The 15,153-nt window shown below is 36.5% G+C and overlaps 2 protein-coding genes across 2 annotated transcripts; both read right to left on the reverse strand.

Annotated features, from left to right (window-relative positions):
- Positions 1-180: 180 nt before the first annotated feature.
- Positions 181-1,734, reverse strand: LOC125667276 (uncharacterized). Its single transcript, XM_048900734.2, has one exon. It carries the CDS (start codon positions 1,732-1,734, stop codon positions 181-183), a length of 1,554 nt encoding a protein of 517 aa, XP_048756691.2.
- Positions 1,735-7,334: 5,600 nt separating this feature from the next.
- LOC125664810 (mas-related G-protein coupled receptor member H-like) lies at positions 7,335-9,611 on the reverse strand. Its single transcript, XM_048897617.2, has 2 exons — positions 9,368-9,611; positions 7,335-8,991 (listed from the first exon to the last, which is right to left on the reverse strand). The coding sequence occupies exon 2, from the start codon at positions 8,979-8,981 to the stop codon at positions 7,692-7,694; it is 1,290 nt and encodes a 429-aa protein (XP_048753574.2). The 5' UTR covers positions 8,982-8,991; positions 9,368-9,611; the 3' UTR covers positions 7,335-7,691.
- Positions 9,612-15,153: the final 5,542 nt, after the last annotated feature.

The raw sequence follows: 15,153 nt of genomic DNA on the forward strand, positions 1-15,153 counted from the left end.
TTAATAATTATATCATGCACAGTTTAACAACACAAGAAATACAAACTGGGATTTTGTTAATAAGTAGCACTGTCATAAAGATTTGTTAGAGTAACTGACACATTGATGATGTAGTATATGAAATATCTCAATTTATTTTTAACTTCTTCTTTGAAATATGTATTTTGCCTAAAGGTGATATCATTTTATATGTTTGACCTTGAACACTTTGACAAGGCCATAATATCCCCCAATCCACAGCACGTCCCTATACATGGCAACGGAGAACGGGTAAATGAGCCCGTCCTTCTTTGTCAGTAAGTGGCGCAGAAAGTTGCCATCCTGATTAAGGATGTGGATGACGTGGCTAGCGCTGTCGGCCACAATGACGTTGTTTTCCCCGTCGCAACACACACCGTTGGGTTTGAATTCCTTTATCCCGCCTCTCCCCTCGTAAATGAACCGAACACGCCCTTCCGAATCCAGCACACACAGCCGACCAGTGTTTGAGCTCCTGTGATCGGCCACGATGATGTCTTTGTGACTAGACAATGCCATTCGGTACGGTTTGGTGAAAAGTGGCGTCTTCCCATCGGCTTCATACTGGTATGTGGCGTTCACTTGACCTGATAAAGTCATCCTTTGCACGACGCGCGTGCTCGAACGAGAACGAGAGTTCGAAAGATTATCCACCAACGACACTAAAATCTCCCCAGGTGCAGATTTGCATACGCATAATGGAATTAGTGGTTTGGTGCTGAAAAGAATATTTACTTTCTCGGCCGACACTGTTCTCACAGTTTTGTCCGTGCACGCATATACATGACTTCCATCGTCCTCTACAAAAAAGTCGCGCGAGTACGCTCCGAGCTCCATCAACTGTTTCATCTGTCCATTGGAAGTCACCTCCTTGCTGTGGCGAGAATTGTCGCTGTAGAGCCAAGCGTTCGTTGGAGATATTGGAACCACGGCAGTAATGGCCTCTGATCCGTTCGTGAAAATTCCGATTTCCTTTACATGGAATTTGTTTTCAGGTTCCTCGATTCTGTATTTCATGAGCATTTTCTTGTCGTAATCACTTGTGTCTATATGTCCAAACATGGATTCCAACAGCTCCATTTGCAAGTCCCCTTTCTTGAACTTCATCATGTTGGCCTCATCCGGATTGTCCAAATTTTTAGTTTTGCCGAGTAAAGCATTATATTTCTGAACCATACTAACCAGCTCGGCATCTGTGAAGTCCCCAGCATTCTTTTCCACTGCTTCTGTGAAGTTTCTGAGATCAGTGACATGAGCTTTCAGCTCCATTATTTTCGTCTTCTGTAGTTTAGCAAGATGTCTGCACTTTGACATGAGTTTTTGTGCCACCTGAGTTACAGCTATAAGGAGTTTATGTTCCTGTTCTTTGATGACCTGAATTCGTTTCGTTGTGGCATCGTTAATGGCGGAGATAGCATCCCGGATTTTGGGAAGATGGGAGTCCCTAATAACGCGACACTTAGCTTGTAAAACGCTCCTCTGATGCCGGATGTACTTTGGCAGAGCCTCGACTTCGTGTTGATGGTGGTCGTTATTGGAACAAACGAGGCATATAGGTTTAATGCAGCTCTTGCACATCAAAATCAAGTCTTCGTCGTGATGAATATAACAGTTTTTAAGATGGGTAACCTCCCCACGGTACGACGTCGCTTGGGAGAGACGGCTGGTAGTGGACACCGTCGTCCGGATAGACATCTTACTAGTTGCTCTGTCCATGTTGGTGTATTAGTGGAATGACTGTTTCCAAGGTCCTGCGTGAATTCGTGTGGCGCAGTGATTTGCAGTATTCTGCTTGACTGGGTCTCTAAGCAATCAGCGGTCCTTTTGTCTTATTCAGCTTGATAAGATATCCAATACACAAAGACCATGACAGGGGGGATTTAATTTAAACATGCCTAATCTCTGCAGTGAAAGCCAAACTTTGATCTGAAGTCGCATTAATCTGATCTAGTCACTTTTTCTCTGCTGTCTTAGTCTGTTGAAACTTTCATCGGATATTTACACTCATCAGTCGTGCGATCTATTGCCATTTTCCTTCTGTGACATTTTGTTCTAGAAGTGTATTTACATAGAACCCCTGTAATTAATACCCATTGGGTACGGTTTAATTCATTTCTTCAATCGCGGGGCTTTACAAAACAAATGCATGTATAACAGAGATAAGCTAGACAATTGGTCTGTACTACTTAATGGAGACGATTATATGTTGCGCAATTAATACATTTATAAAAGAAGTCTTGAATAATTTTGTTCCTCCCTAATTATTATTTTTTTATTGTCTTGGGTAGTAAAGTACAAATTACAGAGAAGAACGTCTCGTATTAGTTGTAGGAGGGTCATTGATGAATGTTGAACTTTCCTGTAATCACCAAGCAATTTAGCTTTTTCAGCTAAAAAGATATAACTAAAACTGTTATAATAATGAAGATATCTAAACATTGAATTTTAGTGGTGTTTTGCACGTGCATTTAATGAATAAATCCAGATAAACTGAAAGCTGTTTTCTAAACTGTTTAAATGTACCCTTGCCCTGATCTACTGAGGAGGTGTTTAAGAATTGACACTAATTACACGAATCTCCCGCTGATGTTTAAATAATTCTCTATGAAATCCACATCCCATATACCTCTGATCCCTCTTGCACAAAACAAGACAACGAAATTCTGAAACTAACACGAGGTTATACCACCGTCTCCCCAGGTGTTTATTAAAGAATGGATGTCAATTTTTCGGAGCCATTCCAACGTATTTAACATATCGACAGATGAAACTCGACATATGTACTGCACGTTTTGATTCCAGTACCTTGCATTCTTTCATACCAGACTGTAGATGAGGGATTTTTGTAAGCCTTGTAACATTCTGGAGAATGTGAATTATCCACAAGGATTTATGTTCATCAAAATAACAGTTTTGAATTTTATTATTTCTGGAACGTTTGCATCTTCTGGCGCCTGTCGAAAATTGAACTCTTAGATTTTCCAATACCTCATTCCATTTGGTAAATAAATCTAGAGGAAGTTTTAAGCTCACATGAACTGAAAGCTCGTGAGCTATTCTGATAACTTTTTGTCCGGCGTCTGTCCGTAAACATTTAACATTTTCTACTTCTCCGGAATTTCAGCCAAACTTGGCACAAATCATCCTTGGGTAAAGAGAATTCTAGTTTGTTCAAATGAAGTGCCACGTCCTTAATAATTAGTAAAAAGTTTTATGGCATCTTTGAAAAATCTTTTCAAGAACCACTGAGCCAATTCCAATCAAACTTGTCACACATCATCCTTGGAAGGAAATTCAATTTTGTTCAAATGAAGGACTATGCTCCATCCAAAGGGGATGTAATCAAGAACAGGCAAAATTAGGGTGGAGTCATAAGAGCCACTATGATAGAAAAGTTGAAATTTATATGAATGCTTCCTGACATAGTGTAGATTCAAATTTGTTCAAATCATGGCCCCCAGGTGTAGGATGAGGCCAAAATAGGGGATCAAAGTTTTTCATGTGATACATAAGATAAATCTTTAATCACACAACAGTGCCATGATTAATCATATTAATATGCAAGCATTCCCAGATGTAGTGCATATTCAAGTATGTTCAAATTGTGGCCCTTTGGTGTAGGGTGAGGCCACATTAGGGGATCAAAGTTTTTCATAGAAAAAAATCTTGCAGTAGACTCTCATTTATATGAAATCATCCCCAGGTATAGTGCAGTTTGTTCAAATCATGACCCCGGTGGGTAGGATGGGGTCATAGTAGGAGTTCAGAGTTTTAAAGGGGGATAAATCTTTTAAAATCTTCTCAAAAACAATACGGTCATGATCAATCATATAAATATGCAATCAGATTCAAATTGCGGTCCCCAGGGGTAGGGTGGGACCATAATAGGGTATTAAAGTTGTACATGGGAATACAGTATATAGGGAAAACGTCAATAACAACAGGGTCATGGATACTCGTATTGATATGCAAGCTTCTGAAAATCGTCTCAAAAACACCAGTTCGGGCTATGATTTAGTAATTGATATGCACGGATCTTCCGGTAGTGCCGGTTTGACCAATTCAGGGGCTCCAGAGGTAGGATGGGGCGATAATGATAGGAGATAGAAGATCAAAGTTTGATATGGAAATATAAAGGAAATTAACGAAAAAAAATTCTTTTCAATATAAACAGGACCAAATTAAATCATACCAAAATCCAAAGATCTGTGAATTCAATTTTTTACTATGTCCCCGAGACTAAAGACTGTAGGAGGGGAGGGGTATCGTTTTGTCCTGTCTGTCTGAAATTGAAACCTTGCTTGTAAATTCTGAATAGTAAGTGATACATATTTCACATATGCATTCCTTGTGACAAGACTTTTTTTTTAGTTCTAAAGATTTTGACGTAAACATGATCTTGTATTTTGACTGACTTTTAAGAAAGGTTAACTTGGGCAATATCCCCTGAACTGTTTAAGGTAGGAATTTCATGTGGTGGATATAGATTCCTTTTGGAAAAACCCTACATTCCATGCCATGTTTTTTTTTATCTTGTGACCTTGTATCATGGTTATATCGTGACCTTATGGGGTTAGGTTGGAACCACAATATGGGGTGAATTTTTTTTCAAGGGAAGAAAGATTGCAAACAAATTTAGAAATGACTATATAGCTGAACAACAGGACACTTAATCAAGGTGATTCATGAGAGCGATGTGGCCCATAGGCCTCTTGTTTGGGTTGGCTGAGAAAAGCATCAATTTCATCAAATAGATTTAAAATATTTTATTGACTGTTTGATCAATCGATTTGATTGACAGATTTATGTGGTGATCATAGTTTTAAGAGATATAGGGGACAAACCGCAAACATTTCAAAGGGGGTTGCGACACACCCTAAAAGGGGAAGGGGGTTGTATCTCCAAATAATATATTTGTTGGAATTTTTTTCAACTATTTGAAGTGGACATATGGTTACAACTTCTGTGTCATCTCCCTTTAAATCCGCCCATGACTACTAGTATGTTAAATTGGAATTCGGTTTATATTATCTGCGAACGACTTCCAGGAGAATATTCGATACACATTATAATGGTCATATATTTCTTATGCTAGAAAAACTAGCACAGCAACTCTTAATACTCATCATAGATATACTCTGTGGTCAAAGTGACAAAGACAGGAATAGCCTCGAGGTTCTGAGTACCATGTGTATTAACATTGGTGATACAGAGGCTAATGCCATTGATATCAGTATCTGAGAGGCATCAATCTCTCTCTGATGAAAAATGAAAAAAGAATCAAAAGTGAATTAAATGGCATTTACCCTTATCTTATCATTTCTTTTTCATGTGAAATTGAGAAAATAAGCAAAATGCCGCAAGGTTATTCAACCCTTAATTTAAACGTGTTTGTTCCGATGACTATGTAATTCTTGCATTTCACTATGAAAAAATAACTAATTCTTTTTTTCAATTTCAAACAGTGAATTTACATTGTGGTGCGGTAGCAAATTCGTTCAGAGTTTGAATGCGTTTTAGACATGCAGTTTTAGACATGCAGAGTTTGCTTAACGATGGGTTTTCTGAAGCAGTCATTGTTCGTGGATTGTAAAATTAATGGTTTTTCAGAAGGGCATTTTGCATTACCAGATCAATCGCTCTGACACCTCTAAAGACAGATTGACTTTATCTGATCTCCAAAATACACATAGAGCATGAACTGCCAAGCCTAATTTTTATTCCTCGTAATGTAATGGTTCACGCACCTGCATAAAATGAATCTTCTGTTTTCCGGATGAAGTGATTTATTGGTCAATCATACATGCAGGGGTGCGGATCGAATAGATTTTCAGATATGAAGGATGCCTTGTTGAAATATCACAAATTACGACCCCAACGGCAGTTCGACAAATTCAACAGCGGAAAAAATAATTTCAGTAGAATTTCTTTGGTTTCATCCTTTCTAAAAGAAGAGCTTAGTAGTTTACAAAACACAGACTCTCCCCCCACCGTTTTATTCCTCTAGAGTTACAGTGTGTGTTTCGTGTAGACGGTTGATGAAGTCAGTATCACTGATATGGTCGATACAACTCCTCAGGCGAAGCTTTTCTCAGTTTACGCCGATTTTGCGGTATTCAGAGCTAAAGACATACACTGTATTTACCTGATTTCTCAATAGTTACATTTTGTAGTAGTTTGGTAGTAGAATTGCATTTCTATGACGATCGAGTAAAATTGCAGTCAACATTCGATATCGCGTGAATCTGTCATACTTACTGCAAAAAAGTACCCGGTATTCAAGTAATGAATTATGAGAAAAAGCTTTGAAATCTTTGTTTTCAAGTGATTTTTATATCAGCTCGCCGGTTCCCTTTATTTTAAAAAGTGGCACACTTTTCAATTAGCTAAATTATTCCCTTGGTTTGTTGTTATAGCAGCACTCCTTTACATGCGTAACAATTAACGTATGCGTTTACTGAAACCATAGGCTAGCGGGTCTATTTTTACAAGGCATTAAGTGGAATTCGTTAACAAAAATTCAATTAATTAGATGCAGCTTTTCTTCTTCTTAATATTCTATGCGATCAAAGTGATTATCGTCCATCTTTATTCCCAGAATATGACCAAAACTGTTCTTACTATCTCTTTTAAGTCAGGTCTTTTGTTGAAAAGTTTATTTGTCGGCATAGATCTGTGATAATGCGAAGATAAGACGCACTTTTTATCAGAGTTATACATTTAGCTAAATTAAATCTTTTTTGTTTAATTTTTAAAATGACAACCATTCTTTCAACCTAATTAATTCTTTTGAGAGTTTACTTGATACCATTTTTACTTTGAAATAAGTTGAAACCCCTGATAAGAAATTCCGATAAAAATCAGCGTATATGGCGAAATACAGGGAAAACAAATTTTTAACTCTTGCATTTCGGCCACTTGTATGAAGATGTTGAAGCTGTATGCACAAAGTTTATATAACTAATCTACCAAAACCATTTGCAAAACGTGCATTTTGGTAAATTGTCTGTATTAACGGGTCCTGTTCATCGCGTTATGATCCCAAAAGAACAATTTTCAATAGATGAAAAGTTTAAGGCTGGAAAAACGTCTTCTTGGCTGCCTTGGGTACCAGATCTTCCTTGGTATCTCAGTTGGGTGCTTTTTTCGCACACCTTGCAATCGCTTACTTATCAGAAACATTACATATGGTGGCAGGTGATTGTATGAAAAATATAACAAGATCTGTCAATTTTTACAGGCAATTAATTACGTATTCACTTTGTGGGGGAATTCATAAGCGCTAAAGATGTTAATAGAACACGATAAACAAGGTCAAAAGTGTATCCCTTTTATTCATTCTATATAAATTTCCAGATCATATAATTTCTCACAGACTCGCATATCAAATTTATGAAAAATGAACTATTCAGCAAAGGTGATATGTTTTGCGTTTTGCAACATAACACCTAAAGTAGAGTCTCGTTAACTTAGCACCTAAAAAACGGATGTAGAAGCACAGGCCTTGGTAGAGAACAGAAAAGAAAGCAGCCGTTTTAAGTAATAAACTGAAATCATAGTTATTTCACCAAAAAACGTTTTGACTTTGTTTGAAATGTTTCAATTCGAAAAGAAAATGTAACTGAAGCTGAAACAATTATCATCATTTGCTGATTTCTCTGAATCTGGTAATTTTATTCGCCATTTCCATTTAAGTTTGAGAAATACGTTTTAGACTCAAAGTCACACCTGATTTCACTTCCGTTTGCACCATATCTAACACCCCGCTTTCTCTTCAAGGAATTGGCAGGAGAAAAACTGCTCACCGTCATCATCCTTTCAAATGTATGTTTCACCTTAAACCGACAAATCATAACTTTTAATGTTTCTCTAAACCTGGCGCTTAAAGCTACATAAATCCAAAAGTTACAATGGTAGCTCAGCAGAAGCACGAAGTTCTGTAAAATGGCTATAGAATAGTCTGTTTCATTATCAATGATTACGTGATTCGTCAAATCTTCATACACCTTAATTCCGAAGACGACGCCGTTAGGGATTTCCACCACCAAGAAGATGACCATGATAATCACCACCATCAGCGTCGTCCGTTGTCTGTGCTGGAAGTCTCGCTTTGGACCCTCGACCGCCGTGGAGATGCATCGCTGGAGGATCTTCCCGTGCTTTAATTTGTACGCCAGCACAAAAGTAGTGATTAGCATCAGCGTGCACGGCAGAAACTGAACAAATATACCCCGAAATGAATAGTTTATGATGGAATATTCGTACAGTCTTTTACGGAAAAAAGGGTTTAATTTAACACCGCACACAAAAGATGTGGTGTTGTTCTCTGTGATTTCCACCTCTTTGTACTCATTCATGAAAAATAAAGGAAGGAAAAACATCACTGACAAGAGATAAGCCATGAGAGTCATAAATGCCGACTTTTTCATTGTCCAGAGTCTTGGTCCCCAAAATGGTTTAACGACAATGATACAACGTTGTACGCCAAGCGTTGTAGTGAGCCAGACGGACGTCGCATGAAACATCACTGCCAAATACAACGCGTAATCGTGAAAGACACACAGAGGATACTGCACTGGGATCGTGTAGTCGCTTTTTATTCCGTAGAAATAGAGATGCCCCACACACCACAGAATCACAGAGAGGGTGTCCGAGCATGCTAAGCCGGCGAGAAATAACGTGGTCACGGAACGCATCTTCTTTTTCAAGAAAACACATATGACAAGCAAGTTAGATACCAATGTTAAGATGGTGATGATTGGCACCAAAATCCCGTACACAGGGAAAGCCAGATCTTTTGGGAAAGGCACGAGTATGTAGGGCTGATAATTATCCGCGGGAGTTTCATTTGACCCGGATACACTGACTATGTCCACTGGCATCCTATGGAAAACTGTCTGGTTGTTCATGACTCCTTGGCCCTCACTGTCTGAACCAAATACCTTGTCCGAAAATTCAGTCATTGATGACGATCTGGGAAACAAAATATAGAAATGCACATTTTGATATCATTTTATAGGGGAAAATGGCTCCAAGAATCGCCAAGTGCCCTGGTACGATCTGATAATTTTAAAAGATAATGGATGCAGATATACCATGACGGATAACATTGACGTGCCCATAACACTAACGGATTTCTTTTGAATGAATATAAATCAAAGAACATTTCTTATTTCATTCCCTAAAAGAGGCTATTACTGGAAGATATCTATCAAAAAATGTATTCGTCTACTTGTAGAATGTTCACTAAATTAGATTTTCAAAAGCTAAACTTTAAAATAAATAGAAGACATAATTGAAATTAAATAAAATATGCCATTGTACTCTGTATATGAAAACAACAACTTACTCTCTACAGCCGAAGTCAATAACGATTACGTCGTGTTGAATTTCCGCCCTCAGATGCTTGTTAAAAGTCCATTAAAGGTACAAAATCTTCAAAGAATATGTTAATCCAGTCCGAGTTTTATACTAAAAAACACGAAATTGAATAATGAGATTATGCTGAACAAAATCTAATGAAATTCTACATTATTCGCTATGGTACATCCACGTAATAAAACTCGACAAGAATCCTGTCGTAAAATATTAGCGGTGAAGCTCAATCTTGGCCCGTTTGTATAAGCTGTTCAATAACCAATCGCTGCCTTCATCCGCCGCTAAATACACGAAGCACGAGTTCAGGCCAGAGCCAACGAATCACCGCCGTTAGAAACCCTCACTTTCCAGATCTAAAATAAATTAATTATGAAGGGATATAATTCACTGCTGTTTTGCATTGTTTGAAGTACTAAAACTATACTTGTATCCAACATAAGGTATCCAAACAAGATGAAAAACAACTCAGTATATAAACTTTCCAAAGAAGCCTCAAAATCCATCAATGACGTTTTAATGGGTAGACATTTTACAATATAAACTCGATAAGCAGGCGAAACATTTTTAAATATACAACCTAAAAACAACAAAATATCAATCTGAAAGTATTTGGTACGGTTTCGCTTAGAATAGTGTTTCATACATTCAAACGATTTTTGTATATACTGGTGGTAAACAATCGTTTATCGGCGTTATTAAGAGCAGTAAACACTTTGAGGATACCTAGCAGATCACCAATAAAACGACCTGGATCAAATATCGAGCATTGCGAATAATGGTACCGTAGACATCCTTCCTGAAACAAGATACAAAAACAAAATGATGATATCGAAAGTGATATGGCCGGGCATCCATCCAATCCAGAAAACGGAGAGCACATTGAAGAGGCGTGTACACCAGAGAGGAGGTAGCCCCTGTCGTGGACTTGTTCAATTTTTCTTTGTTTGAAACTGGTATTTCGTTATGCCACCTGTTTTAGAGAAAAATCTTGTATTTCAATCTGATCAGTTTCATTGGTCTACCTCGTAATGCCTCCACCCACCCAGCCTTTCTTTTATAGAAAACAAATCGTAGAAGTTTGACTTTTACCATGGTATAAACACTCCAAGCAGAATGTCCTGAACCGAACCATTCATAATGACCCACGAGGAAGCAGAATGTCCTGAACCGAACCATTCATAATGACCCACGAGGAAGCAGAATGTCCTGAACCGAACCATTCATAATGACCCACGAGGAAGGAAGACAATGTACAGCATAAAACAAAATGAAACCTGCACGCGCGTAGATATCTATTTGTACAAACAAACTTGTGGGGGAATATTAATTTAACCAGATTTACGTATAAAGTCACTTTGAATCAAATCTGGTGAAAACCGTTCGCGGTAGCTCAGTAATAGCACGTTCGCTTCGTGAGTTCGAACCCCGCTCGTTCCATGACCGGTCAAACCTAAGGCGTAAAAATAGGTATTCACCAAACGCTCGGCATGTAGAAGTGAAAATCAATGGGTTTCTTGGATTTGACCTTAAAGGCGGGGGTCCCGTGTTGCAGCAGGTGTTACATCCCCTGTTGAGCGGTCACACTGTTGAGTGGTCGTTATCAAAATCAGCATGTAAAGAACGTCTAAACAAAAATTGGTAATGGAACTCGCCAGAAAGCAATCGACCTACTGACGTGTTGTATTTGTAAATCATCATCATAACGACCATGGATATCATTTGCGAAACGCTGAATATGTGATATGAAATGAAATAAGCATAGTTCCACTTTCGGTTAAAAAAGAGGAAGAAGTCGGGTTGTTCAAAAGAAATCCTTGTATTTTATGGGAATTTTAATTCAGTATTTTAACCTATTGAAACAATATTTTTTAACCGAAATGGAATAATTTCATCCTAAATATTCAACTGAAAAATATTTGTGGGGGAAACAGTTAAGGTTGCTTCTAAATCCATAGCGAAAGTACTGACATTGCATATCAACAACTTAACATGGCTACGTCAACAAACAAATTTTTGAAGCTTTGAAGTATCGGTTCAATCTGTAGCTCTCTGGTACAATGTATATCCCAATCTTTTTCCCCAGAGAGCGTACAGTTTCGCAGTTATAGATATGCTTGTAACTGTCGGAGAAACACCGACATTGTACCAGATATAACCAAATACTTGTTGGTTTCCAAGGATTAGTCCACCGCAGAAATTACCTGTTTGATATTCAACGTGTTTGAATTTTTTCTTCCTACATCAAGCATCCGGTACTGGAAGTGAAAATCGCGGATCTTTCGGATGATACCTTAACCCAAGTCCCGTGTCACGACAGGCGTCAATGAAGAAACCCTCACGGTACGGCCTTAATCAAGCACCTTGCATAAGTAAAAAAAAAATCTTGTTTCTGTGAATGAAATATTTTCGACGGAGATAAAACAACAAATCCTAACACCCCCCCCCCCCCCCCCCCCAACTTTCAAATTGTATACCGTGCCATAAACACAAGAAAATAATAGCGTGTGTGGCATGACATAAATTTAATATCTTATTTCCTAAAAGTCAATACAACGGCTGCATGGGCTTCATTCACCATGTCATATTTACATTGATTAACTGCGCTGCAGAACAGATATTACGGAAAGATTAGATTCTATAAACAAATTATTAGGATGCAAAAGATTAATCTCGTATATTTTAAAGACAGTCTACAGATCATTTTTTTCTTTATATTTCTTTTCTTATTGAGTTAAAGAAAAATAATTGGGCATGATGATAATTCTGGACGTCATGCATTGTACGCCATGCCCCAGACGAAAACGCCGAGCCACTTCCGAGACTTCAATATGCCAGGAAAAAAAGAAACGTACTTAATTCATTTCGTTAGCAATGAACATAGTCTTTAATTCGATTTCAGTATATTTGATATCATACATATGTTATTTTATTCACGTATTTATTCTTCGTGGTGCAAATCAAGCTTAATTAAACGAATGTTTTCTTCGTCTGATAACAATATTATCATATCACGCGGGCCGTTATCCACCCGAGAGTGATACGAAAAGTGGTTTTCTTCATTATGTGCACAACATATATAATAATGACACACAATTAATGAAATAAGTAATACCATCGTTATAAATATTACCGGTATATCAATGGCTCAATGTGATTAAAATAAGATCTTTGATCCGCTCCGTTATTGTTATTAGCGACATAACAATATCGGAGCGGATCAAAGATATTATTTTAATCACATTGATCAATGGCTTATTTGAGAAATGAATTTATTAGAAATATGACAATTACATCTTCAATGAAAACGCGGAATTGAAAAGTTTGATATCATTAATTTCAGATCTGTACATGAGGTTAAAGGTCTATATTACATCGTCATAATGGCTGACTTCCTTTCAAAACATCAATGAAAATATAGTTATCAACAATATTTATCTATTCCTTTCAAATTAATTACGTAGCTGAGTAGTTCAGTGGGTCACCTGATGAACTGCTGATCGTGAGTTCGAGTCAAGCAGGAATTTAAAAAAAAATTCTGATTACTTTCTAGTAAAACTGCATTTATTATTTTTTTTTACTAAAGAAAGTAAATTAAAACGTTTTCAATTTCGATCAGAATATTATTTATATTATTTGCTATTGACACGGGAAATATGTTTGCCCGAGGACGTGCTTAAGGGAAAGGGACCGAATTTGCCAGGTTAGCTTCCATGTAGCGGCTGAGGACGGTCATTTATTTCCCCGACATTCAGTCAATAACCTTTTTATTACCTATTTTTCAAATTCTGTACACTTCTGATCTACAGAGAGCGCACATTCCTTTACACGAAATGTTTACGTCCATCATTATTCCAAAAACAGATGTGACGTCACAATCATAAGCAGTAGGACGTGGGATAATTTTTCAACAACAAATCTGTACACAAGTTTGCAAAAAATGGTAAAAAATATGTACATGATATTAATCATGAAATGACTACATATATTTTGTGTACAATCTGCACATATCACATGTTTGTTGAGTTAAAATAGTCCCTGGGCATCCGTAATGGCCAGACACATTCGTACTCGGTTATTTCCGTAACAGCAAATCGGTTACGGAAAAGGACGAGTGAGATCCGATTGGGCGAGACACGATATGGCTGTTGTAATATCACTTGTGTCATGTTTAAAATCTGCATTTATTTTTAAAGATCTGAGAGCATACGAGATGTATGACACGCCATAGTTATATTTATTCCTCCATAAAGACATCTTATATATAATTTATGAGATATCTTCTATTTTTGATAAAATATCTAATGAATTTTATAAGATATCTCTAAAATTTAGAGTTGATAAGATATTTCATAAAATATATAAGATATCTTATAAACTATATAAGATATCTCATAAAGTTTATAAGATTTTTTATATATCAAACAAAATATCATATAAAGTTTATGATATGTCTTATAGAAAAAAATATATAGTATATTTTTATAAGATATCTTATAAAACATATAAAATATATCATATGTTTTATTAACAGCAGAACTGTTGCTCTCTGAAAAAATATTACGACAGATCAGAGAGCTACAGATCCACCCCTTATAAAAACCTTCGATTTACGGCGCACAAAAACATGCGCACGGTTGAGACCTTATATCGCTATATTCTTACATTGCCGTCTCACAAATTTAATATAAAAATTTCCTTACATATTTTCCTACTATACGTGTGTACAAACATACCTTCAAATTTACATTAGAATCCCATATGACCCCAAAACTCGTAGCTCTTAATGATTTCGTTTGTTGACGTAGCCAAGTTAGGTAACCAGTCAATTCGAAACCTGTTGCTATTGGTATCTATTCATAATATTCGTTACAAGTTATGTCCCAATATTTTGTCAGAGAGCTACAGTTCCGCAGCTAATGTTTTATAAGATATCTCATAAACTATATAAGATATCTTATATATTTTATAAGATATCTCATAGATGAATTTTTATAAGATATCTCATAAACTTTATAAGATATCTTATAACATTTATAAGATATTTTATAAACGAACGTTTATAAGATATCTCATATAATTCACAGTTTATATCTCATAAAATATATAAGATAGCTTACACTATATAAGATACGGTACGGTATCTCATAAATCTTAGGATATCTTGTATATCTAACAAAATATCTTATAGAGTTTATGAGATATCTTTCTTTTTTTTTTAAAATATAGAAGATATCTTATAAATTCTTTGATAAGAAACATGTCTGTTGTAGAGTTGGCATAATTTAATAGTCCCTGGTTGTTGCAAGTAAAGATGTAAAATCAGCTCTATTGTGTTATAAAAGTTTGTAACTTTGTATACATGGACATTACAAAGTTATAGTAGCAAAAAACGGTGACAAATCTTTGGAACAATCGTCGATCGAACAAGGGAACCATCCATTACTAGTTAGATGATCTAACCACTGAGCTACCCGGGGCTTATGAAGTACGGTAATATTACTGCAATATAAAATTCAAACCTATTTCGGAAATCATACAATAACTCTTCAATATCGAGGAGATAAATGAATAATTTACGACAAAATGTAAGAAACATCGCGTATGTCCTTAAAATAAATTTAATTTGTGAAATTACACGAGAGTGTGAACTGCGACACTTCAAACCGGCATACCTTTCATGAAGCGCGTTCATGTTCATACCCACATGTATTTTTTAAAATTTTTATTTACATTCTACTTTCATTTTCGTCAGAATTC

Source organism: Ostrea edulis, chromosome 1, assembly GCF_947568905.1.
Source record: "Ostrea edulis chromosome 1, xbOstEdul1.1, whole genome shotgun sequence".
Classification (NCBI taxonomy): Eukaryota; Metazoa; Mollusca; class Bivalvia; order Ostreida; family Ostreidae; genus Ostrea; species Ostrea edulis.

Bases quoted from the DNA above. Each gene is read 5' to 3' on its own strand.
- LOC125667276 (XM_048900734.2), bottom strand. From the start codon at position 1,734: ATGGACAGAGCAACTAGTAAGATGTCTATCCGGACGACGGTGTCCACT.
- LOC125664810 (XM_048897617.2), bottom strand. From the start codon at position 8,981: ATGACTGAATTTTCGGACAAGGTATTTGGTTCAGACAGTGAGGGCCAA.